General features: G+C 40.5%; 3 protein-coding genes across 3 annotated transcripts in view; all 3 read left to right on the top strand.

The window, feature by feature from the left end:
• The window catches only part of mast3b (microtubule associated serine/threonine kinase 3b), a gene marked incomplete in the record, with an annotated part of 38,709 nt that extends 31,569 nt beyond the window's left edge, over window positions 1–7,140 (top strand). The window contains 7 exon segments of the mRNA XM_014010797.1: window positions 817–938; window positions 1,020–1,220; window positions 1,351–1,577; window positions 1,792–1,914; window positions 2,011–2,147; window positions 2,256–2,440; window positions 3,771–7,140. Coding sequence (XP_013866251.1) covers window positions 817–938; window positions 1,020–1,220; window positions 1,351–1,577; window positions 1,792–1,914; window positions 2,011–2,147; window positions 2,256–2,440; window positions 3,771–4,831 — 2,056 coding nt within the window.
• A 698-nt stretch (window positions 7,141–7,838) lies between these two features.
• ndufa7 (NADH:ubiquinone oxidoreductase subunit A7) lies at window positions 7,839–10,954 on the top strand. The gene is made up of 4 exons (XM_014010796.1): window positions 7,839–7,940; window positions 8,166–8,215; window positions 10,471–10,608; window positions 10,797–10,954. Exons 1-4 carry the CDS (start codon window positions 7,890–7,892, stop codon window positions 10,882–10,884), a joined length of 327 nt encoding a protein of 108 aa, XP_013866250.1. The 5' UTR covers window positions 7,839–7,889; the 3' UTR covers window positions 10,885–10,954.
• An 856-nt stretch (window positions 10,955–11,810) lies between these two features.
• Window positions 11,811–17,841, top strand: part of LOC106519222 (low-density lipoprotein receptor-related protein 8) — a 22,960-nt gene continuing 16,929 nt past the window's right edge. The window contains exons 1-3 of the mRNA XM_014010795.1: window positions 11,811–11,918; window positions 12,721–12,855; window positions 14,143–14,523. Of these exons, the coding sequence (XP_013866249.1) occupies window positions 11,858–11,918; window positions 12,721–12,855; window positions 14,143–14,523 (577 nt within the window). The 5' untranslated portion in view covers window positions 11,811–11,857. The remainder of the gene's footprint in view (window positions 11,919–12,720; window positions 12,856–14,142; window positions 14,524–17,841) is intronic.

Below are 17,841 nucleotides of genomic sequence, written 5' to 3'. Positions count from 1 at the left end.
GTGTACCTCCTCCTCCTCTTGACAGTTAGCAGAGCACAGCAGACAGTCTGCTGGTTTGTCCTCCGTGCCGAACTTAAAATATCTCCAAACTGCCGATCTTCTTCTTCTTCTTCTTTTCTTCTCATCGTTCTTCTTCTGTTATTCGGGGGTGCGGTCGGAAATAACGTGTCAGTGCATTAGCGCCCCCGCCTGGTATGGATTGTTGTTTACCCTTTGTGCAGCGCAGCACAGGAGGGGACAAAAGTGGTATCGGTTAAGAGTATCGGCTGGCTTTTACGAGTACGAGTACTTGATGCTGGTATCGGATCCGATTCCGATACTGGTATCGGTATCGGGACACCTCTAGTTAATAATGTTGTCTTTCCAAAAATGCTTTCACTTTTCTTACAAAAAATTGATGTCACAGGAACTTTAAGGTTTCATCTACAGCAAATTGGGGTTAAGACCCCACTGTAGGTCGTAAAACTCTAAATTTTGGGTCGTTAGATGATTTCCAGTTTAAAACTGATTGCTAAGAATGTTTCTGCTCTAGTTAAATATGGATAAAAACAATTGGACTATTATCAATATTTTAATACTTCAACCAAAAATACTTTGATTCATGAGTTTCTGCCATTGTTTTTATTATTTTGTCATTGTGTTTATTATGAAATTGTTCTTAAATTTAATTTCACTTGGCATTAAAAAGTCTTAAATTTAACTTTCCTTAAACTGTAGGAACCCCGTGTATGACCTGAGCTTTTTTTAATTTAGTCTTGTGTCGGAAGGTTTGAACTTGTTTTGTCRTTTTTCCACCTCGGTTTTGACCGACTGCAGCCTTCGCCCTCGAACCTCCTCCAGTTCCTCCCAGTCCGAAAGGAGCACCAGTCCTTTGGTGATGAGCAGCACCCACAGCCTGGAGACGATGCCCCGCTTTGCCCTCTCCACTGATGACGAAGGTAAAACCTCGACGTCTCACAGTGTTTGGCTGCTTCGTTAACAACGAGCTCATGTCTGTTTCTACACTGTGCCGCTCGCAGCCGAAGTGGTGGTGTCAAACCTCAGGAGGATCAGGATTCGAAGCAACAGCACCGGAGCCAAACACTCGTCCCCCAAGGACCCGGCGGCCCCTCGACGCTTCGGCAACCAGCTGGAGACTCCAGACAGACAGAAGCTTCCCAGTGGAGGAAAAGTTCCCAAATCAGCCTCCATCTCTGCTCTGTCCCTCATCATCACAGCAGGTACGCACGAGGTTATCACCAAATCAGTGTCGAACGACACATCATCAGATACATTTTACTGATAAAAGGTCAAAGATGTTAATCAGGTTGTATTTGTGTGTTAATAAGTTCATCTTTTTGTGTGTCTCAGATGATTCGCCCAGCGGCCTCCAGCCCAGTCCCATTTCCCCACGCTCGCTGTCTTCCAACCCCTCATCTCGGGACTCGTCCCCTAACAGGGATTTCTGTTTCAGCCCCGGCAGCCTGAAGCCTCCGATCATTATTTACACCTCAGGGAAGAAGTATGGCTTCACCCTGCAGGCCATCAGGGTCTACATGGGCGACAGTGATGTCTACACTGTGCATCACATGGTGTCGGTGGGTGCTATTATCATTTTAAACCAGCATTCATGGAAAATAGTGCAAACATTTTTCTGTTTGAAGGCTTTAGGTATCAACATTTAGGTGTTTTTTTTTCCACCATGACTGTAGTTTTCAGTTTTATTCTCCCGATCCTGAATTTGAAGAGGTTGTTACAAACGTGAGGTTACGTAACGCTGATGTGAAACTCCTCTGCTCGTTGTTTATAAAGAGTGTGGAGGACGGCAGCCCAGCTCACCAGGCAGGCCTCCGCACCGGAGACCTCATCACACACGTGAACGGAGAGCCTGTTCAAGGACTCGTCCACCCAGAGCTGATTGAACTGCTCCTCAAGGTCAAACAGCCACATAAAGCGTTCTCTCGTTTTTAAACCGGCTTAAAATGACTTTGCCTTTTCTCCTAAACTCTTTAATTCTCTTGAAATGTGCAGAGTGGTAATAAGGTGGCTCTTCAAACCATCGCGCTTGAAAACACGTCAATCAAAGTGGGTCCAGCTCGAAAGACCAAACATAAAGGGAAGATGGCCCGTCGCAGCAAGAGGAGCAAAAGGAGAGATAATTACGACAGGTGAAGATCTGAAGTTTGCTAGTTGTTTCCTTGTTTGATGCTTGAGAAGCGACATAAAATCATGGAATCCATCCGAAGTGTCTTTCAACCTTCTTGTCCTCCTTTCAGGCGACGAACCATCTTGAAGAAGCTCTCCAAGCAGAGCACAGTGATTCACAGCAGTCGCAGCTTCTCGTCAGGTCTCCATCATTCTGTTTCCTCCAGTGAGAGCCTCCCCGGCTCCCCGACGCACAGCCTGTCCCCTGGCCCCTCCACGCCCTGCAGGAGTCCAGCACCGGAACATCAGGGCTGTGGTGAGTGGTCGCTTATTCACGCASAAGTTCTACAGTTCTGATGGGTAAAATAATACAAAGTCATTCAGTATTGTTGTTAAGACCCCTGTGATCGCCGTCTTTAAGCCTTTTTTACACTGCATGTCTTCAAACCTGGGTTCAGCATATTTGCGTTAGCCTTTWTGGCCCAGTTCCACCTTGATTTCTGGAACCCTGAGACCTGTGGCTCTCTCCTGGCCGTGCTGCTCCGCCCAGTCTGACGTCAGCTACTGTTGCTCATTGATTGGTTCATTGACCGGCGGGGGGTTATGTCACACAGATGAGAGTCACTTTATGTGAATCATTTGTAGCAACTAGGGATGCAAACAAATAATCGACTTAAGATAAATTGTCGAATAATGATTTGTTAGATTAAAATTTGTTCCGATTGTTTAACTGATAACGCCCGCTCTAACCAGAAACATACGTCCTCTCTATGACTCTGTTACAATCTAAGTCAAAAGCAGAGACTTCAAACTTTAAACCAGTTTTTAAATTGTGTTGATAAACCAGAGTACGCTAAATAGKTTACACCACCATTTTTTTTCTTAAAATTGTCATCTAATGTACATCAAATCACTTGATTGATTTTTTTCTTTTTTCAAGTCAAGCAGCAAAAAATTAACATCTCCTATTTTATTCAGCAACTTAATAGGTTTCCTTTTTGTTATGTTTTATAAATTAGTCCAAGTTTAATAACTTGAGAGAAATCCACATATTTTTTTGTATATTCAGTCTGTATTTAATACAACCGGCACAATAAATTGTTAAAATATTATGATGTTCTTCTGTTTTGAAATTCAGCTTATTATCATAAGAATTAACTCTTTATGTTATGGAAAGACCCTCTCATATGAAAAAAAAAAACCTGTCCGCTTATTTATTAATCATTAGTCGATTGATAGGATCGATCAACTTCAGATTAATTCATTCATCGATAACTTGCATTCCTTGTAGTGACTAACATGTTTTCACTCGAGTTCAACCATATAACGGCAAGATAATATTAGCTACCGTTAGCTTAGCGTGTTCTGTTGTCCTGCCYTCTTTACTGCTGGATGGTCCGGTTCAATCTCCGGTRCTTTTCCTTCAAGTTTATTGTAGTYCATTATTGTTTTGTSACAAACAAAATAAGATTTGCTCATGTTTRTTATTATGATCCCGCCCGCATCGAGGCGGCTCTCGACTCAATACAAACCCAAGCAGGGCAGAGATAGCGTAAGGCCAGGCCAACTGGAACCAGTGCGGGCCAAGGYGGGCCTAACGATACAAAAACCCATTTTGATGTCAGTCTGCTTCCTCTGCTTCACAGACAACTCTCCTCAGAGCACGTCCCCCTGCTCCAGCTCTCCCAGTTCTCCAGCCACACACATCCGGCCCAACTCGCTCCACGGCCTGGGCTCCAAACTGAACACRCAGCGCTTCGCCAAGGTGGGCCGCCGCAAGTCCACCAGCAACATCCCCCCTTCACCTCTGGCCTGCAACTCCTCCTCCAACCAGCCGCTGTCCCCGCAGCGCTCGCCGTCTCCGCTTCCGGGCTTCGCCAAAAACCTCCACACCTTCCACGGCAAAACCTTATCCCCCCCAACCATCGTTCGGCACGTGGTCCGGCCTCGCAGCGCCGAGCCGCCTCGGTCTCCTTTGCTAAAGAGGGTGCAGTCAGCGGAGAAGCTTTCAGGCGTGTTTCACGCCGACAAGAAGTCCTACGCCCCCCGCAGGCACACGCTGGAAGTGCCGTTTTATGGCGAGTGCGACCTGATGGGCGATGCCGAGGCAGAGGGGGCGTGTGGAGGGTTTTACATCGCTGCGGACCACGGCAGACTGGGGGGCTACATGAGCAACCAAAGGATGCGAGACTCCGGGACCGAACGATCCGAGCAGCTAGTCGTGATGAGGAAGCTCAACCTGTCGGAGCGGCGAGACTCCTTCAAAAAGCAGGAGGCGGTGCAGGAGGTGAGCTTCGACGAGCCGGAGGAGAAGAGCAGCGGCGCAGTGACGGGAACCGCCGCAGCACCGGGAGCTCAAACGCAGCAGCTGCACAGGAAGCCCTGGACGATCGCCCAGTCTCAGAGCCGGGAGGACGTGGAGCCGGAAGTACCGGCGGTGAGGAGGTTCACGCTGGTGCCTCAGATCGCTGTTCAGGGCTCGACGGAGAGCGAGGAGCAGGACGAGTGGGAGCCGTGCTCGGACGGAGAGGAATCCAACGAGAACCTGGAGCTGGAGSCGTCTTCGTCCTCGCAGCAACAACCCGAACCTCTCCCTGACCGCTCTCAGGCGGTTGGATCTACTTCCTGCGGTCATCAAAACGCTCCAGCATCTCTGACTGCTGAGCGCAGCGAGGAGACGCTACGAAAAGAACACACAAGGAAGTGAACACATCACTGAACACACACTGCACTCATTTCAGCTGCTTACATCTGATCTATGAAGCCTCTCGATTGAAACAAAATGAAGCTGAGTTGTTTCCAGTTCGACCCAGATAAGTGCTCAAGTTGTGAACTTACAGACTTCTCTGGCTGAAAGTGTGGAACAAAGTTTTACTTGAATTTTGTAATGTAAATATTTTGCCTTTAGGCAGTGGAGACTCTCTGGTTATATTTATAATGTTTGTAAAGTATGATGCATTTCTAACAAAGAGGGAAGTTCTCATTGTTTGAGTAGCCAAGGTTTAAAGATTTTGTATTCATCAAATGTGGTTTTATGTTTTTTGAATGTCTTTTTTTCTTAAAGTCTATTTTCTATTGTATTGCGGTGGTACAGACAAAATGCTGGAATGTTGTTGGACCAAAAGAAGCAAGAAATGATCTTATGAGTCACGATTTGGTCTTTTTTTTTTCCCTCCTCAGTATCTGTTAGATATGAATAACTGCAGTTGAATTCGTCACTGTGTTGTTCTGTTTGTCAGCATGGAACAATCCCACTGAAACACCACTTTGAAAGGCAATCATAACAACGAGACGAAGGCGACTTGAAGGTTTTGATGTGCCATCATTTCAGAGCTCATAATCCATATTTGATGATGGGACTGACAAGCTGACACAAAGTTTTTTTTTTTTTTTTCAAAGTGTCTCTTCTCAGCTGGTCGTCATCTTTAAAAAAAAGAATAAAGTTGTGGATGTTGCTGATTTTTTGAGGTCACTTGAACTCCGATGCATCGTTGCAACAATTTGTTTAGGTGGATTCAACTTTTTGGTTATAGTTTTGCTTTCTTTTCTTACAGTGAGAACGCGTTCTGAACTTGCAACATGTTTGTGTACTTTCTAAAGTCTTCAACAAACAAACATACAAATAAAACCTTAGTGTTTGCWGTAATATTTCTGTAAGAAAAACCACTTAAATGATCTGTGTTTTGGAGTCTTGTTTACATCGGAGGGGAGAGTGCACTATTTTGATGTTCAGTATATTTTGTATCTAAACGTGATCGGCAAACTGGAAGCTGCACGTTTTTCTGTAAATCCAAAGGCAATCTTGGAACAATTTTTTTGTGTGTGTCTCTTTTGTACAAATACTGATGTATATTTTAGTATCCAGTCTTTGTACCCAAATATGTTTGAGAAAATTATGTATGCACAAAGACAAATCGTGGAATCAGGATTTTTGATAATACTGACTTTAAGGAGTGTTTTTTTTCTCCCCATTGTTTTTCAATAAACTGTCAGGTTAGGATTGATCCACACAGGTTTCATGTACAGGACGTTTTACCTGTAAAAAGCTGAGGGTGGTTTTATTAATTTTGTACCATGTCTCCTTGTCTTGTGTTTATAAAGCGTCAGAACTGATCATGTGTTACTCAAACTCCTTTTCCTCTCCTGAAAAGTCTTTAAACCTTGCAATGACGTCCCACACAGTGCTGTTATTGTTGGTGGACAGAGCACTCAACGGCTCAGTAATTTCTGCAGCCTGACAGMATTGTTTACAATGAACAAACATGCAGTGTACTGTACAAACACTTTATATCACGTGATGAAATGTTCTTTGATACCAAGAAAGAAAGAAAAAACGCAACTGACGTTGAATAGCTGTTTTGTTTTTGTTTCWAAGTACTTGTTCTTGAAGAGTAATTTAGTACCAAACTATGAAATGTTTTTGTAAGTTTTACAAGCGCGTTGGAAAAAAAAAACATTGCTGGCCTTTAGTCGCCTGTTTTTTAAGAAAATATACAGACTCGTAACTGATTAAACCAAACAAGAAATTATAGACAAATTGAGTCACTCAGCTAAAGCAGAAGCCTAAATTATTGACTCAGTTTGCACTAACACGTAAAAAAATAAATAAATTGTATCAGGTGCAAAAATAAGACAGGAAGAAYGATGTAGCGAACTGAATAACAGTTGCAAAAAAAAACCTGCTCTCTAAAATTGAGAGATGCGACTAAATTTGTCAATTGAATTTCAAAATGTTTTTTTTAATAAATAGCTAGAACTTTCATGTGAATGTTAAACRTACTCCACCAGGCCCAGGCGGTGTGCTGCAGCCTTTAGGGCCAGCGGAGGTCAGCTGTTCAACAAAGTACCAGATGGAGCTGTTGTACATGTGCCCGTGTTCACCTGTGGACTCTTCTGTTCAGTGCATGCTGCATGAAACAAGCACTCGGCTGTAATACTTGACTGCATGGTATACTGGCATTGTTGCCCTGTACTGTGTTTTATTGTGCAAAGAATAAACTTTGTATTTCTCTTTGAGCTGTTTTGTTCTAATCTGAGAATCCCCATTATAACAAGCACTAACATTTGTTTTTATTAACATTTATCTTTTAATACTCAAGATTTTAAAATGTCCCTAAAATACATTTTAAATCTAAATGTTTTGCTAGCTGCTTGAAAAATGTATTTAATTCAAACTACAAGATGCAACTTTAGGCTTGTGAGAAATACAGTAATTTCACTGTGCTCTGTACAACAATAAAGGTCTAATCTAATAAAAAAGATTAGTAAATGTTAATTATTGGGCTTGATTATGTAATATATTTGGCAATTCTGTAATTTCATTCTGGACTAAAGAAAAATCTTCAGAAACAGAATAGAATAGGAAGTATTTAAGTAATTATTAAAGTATTACAAAGGTGTGTAACTTATCAATTTAGCACTAATAATTTCTTATTTTTATTTTTGAAGTATTGCCAGTGAATGCATTCAAAATAGACACAACTGAAAATGTCATGTTTTCAGTGATTTCTGAACTATTGTAGAACATTATTAATCTATTAAAACATAATGTCACGTTCTTTGAAGTGCTGACTCCAATATTTATAAAAATGACAGACTCCACCACTGAGTTATTTATTTTTCAGTCAGATGTTTTATTTTATTCTGCCTTTATCGCATTCACTTGTAGTTCTTAATTGTTACCAGCAGGCGTCAGTAAAGCGTCACGAGACCAGTTGATYAAACACCACAGAAGAAGATCCGTGTCCTTCACAAAAACAGCTAGCATGGCTACTGCTACTAAATTCATTCAGATGCTACGAAATTTTTTAGCTGGGGTAAGTAATGAAACGGCGGCCACACTTTAAGATATGACAGGATGATTTGTAAATTAAAAATGTCAGTGTTTTTAAACACATCGACAGCATTAACCAACAAGCTAGCGCTGGCTAGGTTTAGCTAGCAGCATTTAAGAAAAACGTTATGAACAACAGCGAAAGTATCTCATTTTATGTACTGCATACAACAAACAAATATTAACCGCGACTGTGTTTATTTTTCAGCAAAATGTGCAAAGCAAACTGCAGCTGCGTTATGAGGAAATATCAAAGAGGTTAGACTTCTTGCACCAACATTTACCAAATCAACTTCCACATTTTATTAGACACTAAACTGAACAAGACRTTTTGTTTGGGAAGTTTTACCACTGTAACCCTTTTAAGCCGTTCAATAATGCAGACGTAATTTTGTTTACATTCATGTCCTGCACATGTAGTAACACCGCAGGGAGGAAATTACATTTACCTATGCAGCAGTTAGAAGTTATTGTGGATTGTGTCTTTTGTAAACACTTAAAATTGTTTAGAATTTTATTTAAAATAGTCTGAACTTTGATTTGCTTGCACATTATGGTTGTTAAACCTGTTGCCAAGTTGCAAGCAATTGATTTGTGCAGTTATTTGTGCATTAGTGCTCTGTACAAAATAAATTGTGTTCAGATTGCAGTGATTTCAAAGAAACAAGACGTTTAAAATCAGTTTCAGTGTTAGTAAAAACTGACCCATCACATCAAACTGAGGATTAAGTCAAATTTGGTCAAAATGACATTTTCAGATTCCTAAGGAAAAAAATTGTATAGGTCTTCTGGACGGGTTCTTCTCTAATGAAACGTTTCGTCTCTCCTCCAAGAGACTTCTTCAGTCTGAGAGTTTCAGGCAAAATTCAGGCTTTTAAGCMCTGCCTCCATGTGACTGATACTCACATCACATGGCTATCGTTGACACCTAATTAACACCTATTGTTAACAGGGGATGGAGTGATACTGGCAATAGCCACACTGTAGGAGGGGGACAACTGAAAACAGAGGCCTCCACCTCTGTTTAATGATGGACGGTCTTTCTTCACAAAAATGGCTTCTTTTACTCCTCTCTCAAACCAACGTTCCTCTCTATCAAGAATGAGAACATCCTCATCTCTGAAAGAGTGACCGCTGGCCTGTAAATGAGTGAAAACTGCAGAGTTCTGGCCATTAGACGTAGCTCGTCTGTGTTGGGACATTCTTTTGAACAGTGGCTGCTTTGTTTCCCCGATGTATAACTGGTCGCAGTCCTCCTGGCACTTAACAGCATATACAACATTGCTCTGTTTGTGCCGGGGCACCGGATCTTTGGGGTGAACCAGCCTTTGCCGTAATGTGTTTTGGGGTTTGAAAGCTACTGGGACATCATGTTTAGAAAATAAACGTCTCAGTTTCTCTGAAACACCCACAACATACGGAATAACCACTGGTTTGGGTCTGGGTTTGGGGTCTTCATTTTCACCTGAAGGTTGCATGGAATCCTGTCTGTGTTTCCTGTCTGCTTTCAGGAAAGCCCAGTCAGGATAAGCTGTTATGATATGCTGTTAAGTGCCAGGAGGACTGCGACCAGTTATACATCGGGGAAACAAAGCAGCCACTGTTCAAAAGAATGTCCCAACACAGACGAGCTACATCTAACGGCCAGAACTCTGCAGTTTTCACTCATTTACAGGCCAGCRGTCACTCTTTCAGAGATGAGGATGTTCTCATTCTTGATAGAGAGGAACGTTGGTTTGAGAGAGGAGTAAAAGAAGCCWTTTTTGTGAAGAAAGACCGTCCATCATTAAACAGAGGTGGAGGCCTCCRTTTTCAGTTGTCCCCCTCCTACAGCGCTGCCATTGGCAGTATCACTCCACCCCCTGTTAACAATAGGTGTTAATTAGGTGTCAACGATAGCCATGTGATGTGAGTATCAGTCACATGGAGGCAGGGCTTAAAAGCCTGAATTTTGCCTGAAACTCTCAGACTGAAGAAGTCTCTTGGAGAAGAGACGAAACGTTTCATTARAGAAGAACCCGTCCAGAAGACCTATACAATTTTTTTCTTTTTGATTTTTTACCTGGATTACTGAGATGCATCAGGACTTTCAGATTCCTACTTTTTAAGCTACATTTTGATACCTGGATCATCACGATCATGAGTGGTTAAAAACATATGGCTTGATTTGTCTTCCAATCCAGTGATTGATTGATTGATTGWTTGATTGATTGATTGATTGATTATTATTTTGTCTAAATCATACTTTTAGTGTATTATGATGAGGAAACAAAAAGCTTTACTAGCTTGCATGGAAAATGACAAAACAAATGAGGGCTTTAATGCTCATAGTCATGGTTTTTGTAACTACTGCTCAAAAAAGAGCTTCAAAAAATGATTTAAGATTTAAAATGATTGAATGTTTACTTCAAACGACCCGTAGATAGGGTAAGATTTGACTGGTGCTAAATTTCTTTTGCGTTAAAAGAAAAAGTCAGCTTTATTGATGTCTTTTAACAATGTTTTCTGTGTAGGTCTCAGCCACCACCTATTCTGCCGGTGGGCCCCAGCCACAAGTTTGCTAGCAACTACTATTACACCCGAGACGGCCGCAGACAGGCAGGACCCCCCACAGTTGTATGGCATTCACAGAAAGCTATAACTGCTGGCAGGTAAAACTAACTCCTCCATTCTGCATGGCTGCGTTACAACAGCTCTACAATGATTGGACATGTCAGTTAGTTCAAGTTTATTTCAAACTTATAGAAAAAATAATGACAAACTTAGACATTTAATGTATTCATGGTACTTTTAAGTGTTTGATTGTGCTTTTAAACATTAATGGTTGAATCTCTTTTAGCCAAGTTGCTGAGAAACCCAACGTTCCAGTGACACCAGGACCTCTTTATAAACCGCCGCCACTGTCCACGGACCAGCCGTACCTCTGAGCAGCAGCAAGATATTTCAGTGTTGGTTGTAACTTGTACAATAAAAGTGTAAATAAAAATACATGCCATGTTTCTGTGTATTTGTCCAACTCTATTTTTGGTCATGTTATTGTTGCCTGGCTTGTATGATCAATGAACAAATGTTTTGTTTACGTTTATTTGTTAATTTGGCTGATCTAACGAAGATGAGAGGATTAAATTGAGTTTTGAAAATGAACCCCATAAATTATTTCCATTTGAGTTTTTACAACCCTGTTGTCAGTTTAGACTTGATTTATTCTTGAAGTGTACGTTGGACATTTTTTCCTTAAAGACAAAATTTTGACTATATAATAAAATGATCTTTATAGAGTTGCTTTAGAACAATAGAAAGATGAGAAAAATATACATGAATGGTGTCACCAATATTTCAGTTTCAAATAAAAAGGAAATGTACATTTGATTATGCTACCAGTATGTGAGAGATGATGCAAAACATTCACAGGAGYATCAATGGTGACCTATACCAATGGTTCCCAATATATTTTCCTTAAAGCCCCTGTTCTTCCAAGATGAGTCCCCCCAATTTCCTCGTTTCTCCCCATCTCTCCCAAACATGTGGTTACCCTTAAACATTAAAGTGAATAATATACATAAATATATATGTATTATGTTATAAACTTTTATTTAGAAAAGGGGGAAATGGTAGTTGTACAACAAGTAACAACTACAAGAACATTGTGAGAATTACAGAAGTTTAAATTTATATTTTTACAAAGTTTGAGCAGACAATTATATCATACTTACCATGAAATTACCATCAGTCATAAAGAGGTGATACAGAATGAAATCGTCATGTTTCTTTAGTTCAATAAGTGGACGATTTAAACAGCCTTGGCCTTAATTAGTTTGAGAAACGCATAAAATCTGGTTTGACAGCGGCGACTCTTACGTCATCTTTCTGCGCCGCGTCGTCCCTAAATTCTCATCGAGCATGGGGCACCTTGGTGGGATTGTTTTGCTCATGGCACCGCTTTTCTGCCTCCTTGTTTGTGGTATGAGTTTCTGTCGCATGTGAAATATTTTACCCAGGAGTTTGTGTTCGGTGTTTTGTTTTGTTTTTGCAGTTTGTGTCGGACTTTCAGTCCTCCAGACACTTCCAGGCTGTTCGCACAGCTGCTGCTGCTGCTGCTGCTGCTGGTGGAAAGTTGTATTTTCTTTTATTATTATAAATATGAAATGAAATATTGCAGGAAGTTAGTCAGCCTGTTGTAGTCTTATTCCAATATATATTTTTTATTTTTAGACAATTGTTCAATATTGTTCAAAATATGTTTTATTTTTTTTTTAATGTAAGCTTTTATTAAAATAGTTCATTCATACTGCACATAAGGAAAAATATGGTTTGGTCAATGTTTTAGCYTACTGGTTTCATTTTTTGTATACATTGCCTCTTATTTATGTTAAAGTTGTTCTACTTTTCAGGCTTTTATTTATTTATTGATTTGATTGGTTGATTGATTGATTGATTGTGCGTGTTTTTGTTTTGTATATAGGTTAAACGTTCTTTCTTTATTAAGCTTATKTCCAGGGAATAGTTAAAACATATAAGGGACTGTGTAAATGCAAACAAAACTAAACGAAATAAATACATTTTCTGCTCAAGCAGAGTTAAAAACCAGAGTAAAGGGACTATTTTAAGTGTAGATTTAAAATGATTAACAGACTGAGCAGCTTTTCATTCAAAGGTCGGCYGTTCCACAGACTGGAGGCCAAACTCACCGTAACAGCTGCCGTTTTCACACCGTGGCTGTGCAGGGTGGCAGCTGATACGACTTMATGTTTTTTGTGTTTCAGGAGTTGCAGGCCACTCTTTACCTGCCTGCCACAAACGGCTGGAGTTCAGGTGCAGTGAGGGGTCGTGCATCTCGAGGTCGAAGGTGTGCGACGGCCACTCGGACTGCGAGGACGGATCAGATGAAGGCCACTGTAGTGAGTTATCAGTCTGATAACTTCTCTACAGTCTGGGCATACGTGTGTTTGTTTGTCTGTACAGTTAGCAAAATATCTCAAAAACCAGTGGACTGATTTTAAATGACTCTGCAGGGGCTGGCTCTTTGGATATTGGTAAATTTTTGTTTATCTAACCATGTGCCTCAGATTCATACAGTAAACCAACGCTCCACACAGTGTCTGCTAACCCTGCTGAGTACAGCTCTGATAAGAGTTGAATTCCCAGAATCCTTCCAACTTCGTAACATCAGCAGTGCCAAAGTCTTTCAGGTTTACAGCTCAGCTTTCACCAGATTATGATGCTGCTCATTTTTATTCATTAATTAAAAAACATTAAATCAACAAAATGTTAAAGATTTCTCWGAAAACCAGCGCCTTTTATGGCAAWCGTAATTTTACTTCACCGTTTTATGTAACGTGTTGCTCCTTCTGACCTGCATAGMTCCGGTTACCATGTGGGAATATTTTTCTAATCCCGCTGGGTTCATCCAGGCCTACTAGATTGCATTCCTTGGGGATTTGGTGTTTTTCYTGAACTTTCAGCTTCACCAGGAAAAGCCCTGAAGGAGTATGATGTTCTTATAAAACCTATAAGGCTTTGAGACCTAACACCTTTTTGTTATGTGGAAAACCAGCAGGTTTTAAAAAGTCCATATTTTCATTTCAAACCCGAGAACTTTAGTGTTTCTTCAGACGATCTTCACCGTAATAAAGTCAGAGTTTATTTGTTTTGAACTCTTAAAGTGCTTGTGACATAAAATTTTTGTATTAAACATGAATGCATTTTTGGAAAGACAACMTTGATAACATATTGCAAAACAAATTTCAAGCCCCAGAGATGAACAGTTATTGAGATATTTGTACATAAAGAAACAGGAAGTGATGTCAAAGGGGAATGTCTGCATGTAAACAGAGCATTGTTACAACAGCTGMTAACAGACTGTAGAGAAGAATCTGATGTTTCTTTAGATTATTATGAGTTACTATCAAACACAGATGATGAAGAGTTAAAGTTTTAAATAATATTGTTTTAATAAACAAAGACCAGAGTTTATTTTATTAATGAGTTCCCCTTTGATGTCACTTCCTGTTTCACTTTGGCTGAGCCAAATCCAAAAGAAAATGGTCCAGTTATGTGACAAAATGAGTAAAATCATATGTATCGTGCCAAGTTTTAAGTATAAAGATGTTTTCTATGAGTTTTTGTATATGAAGGATTTGCATGTCGTAGGCACTTTAATAACCTGCAGCTTTGACTCTTCACAGGTCACGTGTGGTGTAAGAAGGACGAGTTCGCCTGCCACAGCAGACGCTGCATCTCGGTGAAGTTCTTGTGTGACGGCGTGGACGACTGCGGCGACGGGAGCGACGAGGACTCCTGTCACAACTGCACCGCCGGTTTTTTCCTCTGCGGGCCGTCCGACGCCTGCCTGTCGGAAAACAAGCTCTGCGACGGACAAAGGGACTGCCGGAACGGGCACGACGAGTCCAGGGAGCTGTGCGGTTCGGTCCGGCCCCTCCCACAGAGCTCCCGGTCGTCGTGCGCGGCGTCCGAGTTCCAGTGTCGGGACGGAGCGTGCGTCCGTCACGCCTGGAGGTGTGACCACTCGCCTGACTGCTCCGATGGCAGCGATGAAGAAGATTGTGGTGAGCGATGTGGAGTAGCTCACTGCCTTTTTGGTGCCTGAATGTTAAATTAAGAAAAACTTTTTTCTCGGAAATTAAACAGATCAGGATTTGTCAGTGCTTAGAGAATGTTCAAACTTGCAGCTAATACCACACCAAACCTAAGCTCATTATCTGCTAAATCAACCCAGTTATAAATGTGTGTTTGCTGTAGGTTTGGGCTGTATTGACATAAAAATTTATCATGACTAATTGTGACATTTAGCTGATAACGATTAATATGATGATTAATGGATGACAGATGCACTTTTATGTCACCGACGTTGTGGGCTTGGTTCACATTTTCTGTCTTTCCTCACACTCTGGTTTATGCCGGTGTTTCAGGTGAAGGATTAGCGTTAGCTGCTCCACACTGCCTGCCTTCCATCACTGGGCTCACATGCACACCTGAGAGTGTGTTGTACACAAAAATATGAAATCACATGGCACTAGCTGCATTAATTGCAAATAGCCAAACATTAGTTGTTCAGTGTTACTGATGACTGATGCCCAATCCTAGTTTGCTAATATTAATTAGCTGCGGTGCCCATTTTAAAATGGGGCCACCCCAGAAGTCAAAAAGTTGTAGATATACATCTAATAATTACGTCACAAGAATTTCATTAAAATTTGTCCAGTGGTTCATGAGTTATTTTGCTAACGGATAAACAGAATTGATATCAAACTGATTCAGGTTTTCCTGTGAATGTTGCCRTTCTGCTGAACGTCCAGCAGAGGGCGCCGACGTACCTTTTCATAAAGCAAAGGAGCTACACAGGCTTTTGACTAGCTCTTAAAGGGGACCTATTATGCAAAATTCACTTTTTAAAGGTTTTTTTTTACTCAACTTTGGGTATGTACTTCTTAAAAAAACAGTCCTAGGACCAAAACAATGCACCCAGAGGCCAATTTACTGTAAGTAAATGTATTTTTAACGACAAGTTTTATACTTTCGTCATTTTGTGATGTTATAAGCCGTACGACAACCCACCAGAACCTGCGTTCAGCCCCTTACCTAGCAACCCCTGGGTGAAGCTCCACCTCCTCAGCATAAAAAGCCATCACAGTTGTTGTTGTGTAATGTGCAGCTCATTTCACAACAAGCCTCCAATAGGGCAATGGGTAGAGTGTTGGACCAGAGAGTGGGAGACCAGGGTTAGAGACCGGCACAGATACAAACAATTTAATTATTTATTTTCATTCGTTATGAACACGTTTTCTCATGTGTCTCTATTGTTTAGCTTATTAAAGCCTTGTTAAAGCCTATTTGTTCGAGTTTCTGAGGTATTTTGACCGCKGCTGCTCCCTGCTCTGGTAACAGCATGCAGAGTGAGCGCAGAGTAGAGGAGGGAGAAAAAAAACCTGCGACCACGACTCTGCCTCTGGGTCTCACTCAGGGTCTCAAATGGTTGTACAACGGAGCTTCTGCTATTTTTAGCCATGCTAACGTAAACGCTGGCTTTGGAGGGCGGAGTTAATGCCAACAGATTTTTGGAGGGCGTTACCAACAGAGCTCATTAACATAAACAGCTCTTCTGAACGGAAGTCAGAGCAGGCAGAACTAGAAAATGGGAAATTTTATAATCTGAGAATTATTTTGTGCATTAAATTGAATGAACATGGTCTGGATAGCCCACAGACATGCCATAAAAATTTCTAGGACCCATAATTGGTCTCCTTTAAATAGAGTAATAAAGATAAACAAACTAGTATTCCACAAAGAAATTCTTGTCCCCGTCACTAAAACTAAAACCTTCAAAGATAAGAAGGGAGGGTGCTCATTCATGATTACCTTGTAAATGACCTTATCTCTTGTGATAATGCATATCTGTCAAAGTATGTGTATATGATGTTAGGGCTCAGAGTGTTACTATTTTTGTGTTTGCTGTAGTTATTTAGCTGTGGCAGCCATCTTAAATACGTTTTCAGTAAAATTCGTCCAGTGAGAGAGTTTGTCAAAATTGCACACATGCACAAAAACAAACAGAAGTCTGTATGGATTGCTTTTTACTGACTTTAATTACTACCTCAGTGCCTGGGGTATTTTAAAGATTAAAACAGTCTTACTAACACAGTTGACAGTCTGGAAGCCACTAAGTAAATCAAATGAACTTATGTCAGTGCTCGCTCRTCTCCAAAGCAGAGACTGAAGGAGTTTAACTTTTAATAAAACCGTTTGCTTTTCTATTGGTTCATTTAGTAACTCTTCAGAACACGAAGCTGAGAAAGATACGAGTTGAACAACTGATCACCAGTTAACTCTAAAGAGCAAACCTGGATCTCTCTTTTCATAGTTGGATAAATAAAAGTGAAGCAGGCAGTTTGTCAGTAAACTCTGTTGGCTATTTGAATTTGTCTCAGTTCTGTTCAATCCCTGGCTGTGGTTTACTGTTTATCAGCTCATCTGTTGGACTGAGAGTCATGATGCACTGAACTGTGGAGAAGAGAAGGGTGTAACTGTGTTCCAGGTCCAGACAGTCATTCTCCAAGTGTCTGATGTAATATGAAATGTAAAGATGGGACAGAGGCGTGCTGTCCTTGGATGATTCTCACCAGGCTTAAATCAGTTCTTGTAGTCATTATGTCTTCAGATATCTAACCCGTCATTCTTCACAGGAGAAATGATCATATTAACAATATTTAATCTGATTAGGACATCCTCCTCCATAAGTTTTATTTATAATAAACACTTCAACAAGATGAATGAAAATAAGGCTTAAATTTTACTTTTTTTTTCCTCCTATAATGTAAACGCTGAGTTACGAATTTTAATTCTGAAGAAGCTGGAACTGGATTGTTAGAATCAAAACAAGCAAAACACAAATATAATTAGCAAAGCTGTACCTAAAAGCTAGTTTAAAAAATATAACCTAGCAGAAACAAAGCTAAAGACTTAAAATATGGCTTAAAAAATAAAATGAACAAAGTCATAGCTAAATGTAAATTGGCAAAAAAAATAATAATTTGAAAGCTAGAATTTACAAAACTAAATCTAAAAGTTACATTAGCTAAAGTTAGCATAACTAACTAGCTAAAATATACAATTATAGGTTAAATTAACAAAATGCTTAAATTAGCAAAACAAAATCCAAAATCTACATTAGCTAAAATTGTCATAACCTAAAATCTAAAATTTGCAAAACCATAGCAAATATAAAAAACAATTTAGCCCAAACCTTGGCAAAATGGCAAATATTGGTTAAACCAGTGTTTCCCAAAGTTGGGGTCGGGACCCAAAGTGGGGTCCCGAAACATCAAGGTGGGGTCCTGAAAAAATTTTCTGAATTAATTACATTTTTG

Source organism: Austrofundulus limnaeus, unplaced genomic scaffold (assembly GCF_001266775.1).
Source record: "Austrofundulus limnaeus strain Quisiro unplaced genomic scaffold, Austrofundulus_limnaeus-1.0 Scaffold73, whole genome shotgun sequence".
Lineage (NCBI taxonomy): Eukaryota > Metazoa > Chordata > Actinopteri > Cyprinodontiformes > Rivulidae > Austrofundulus > Austrofundulus limnaeus.
Note: the sequence above shows the minus strand (reverse complement) of the source record. Positions and strands in the feature narration are given on the sequence as shown.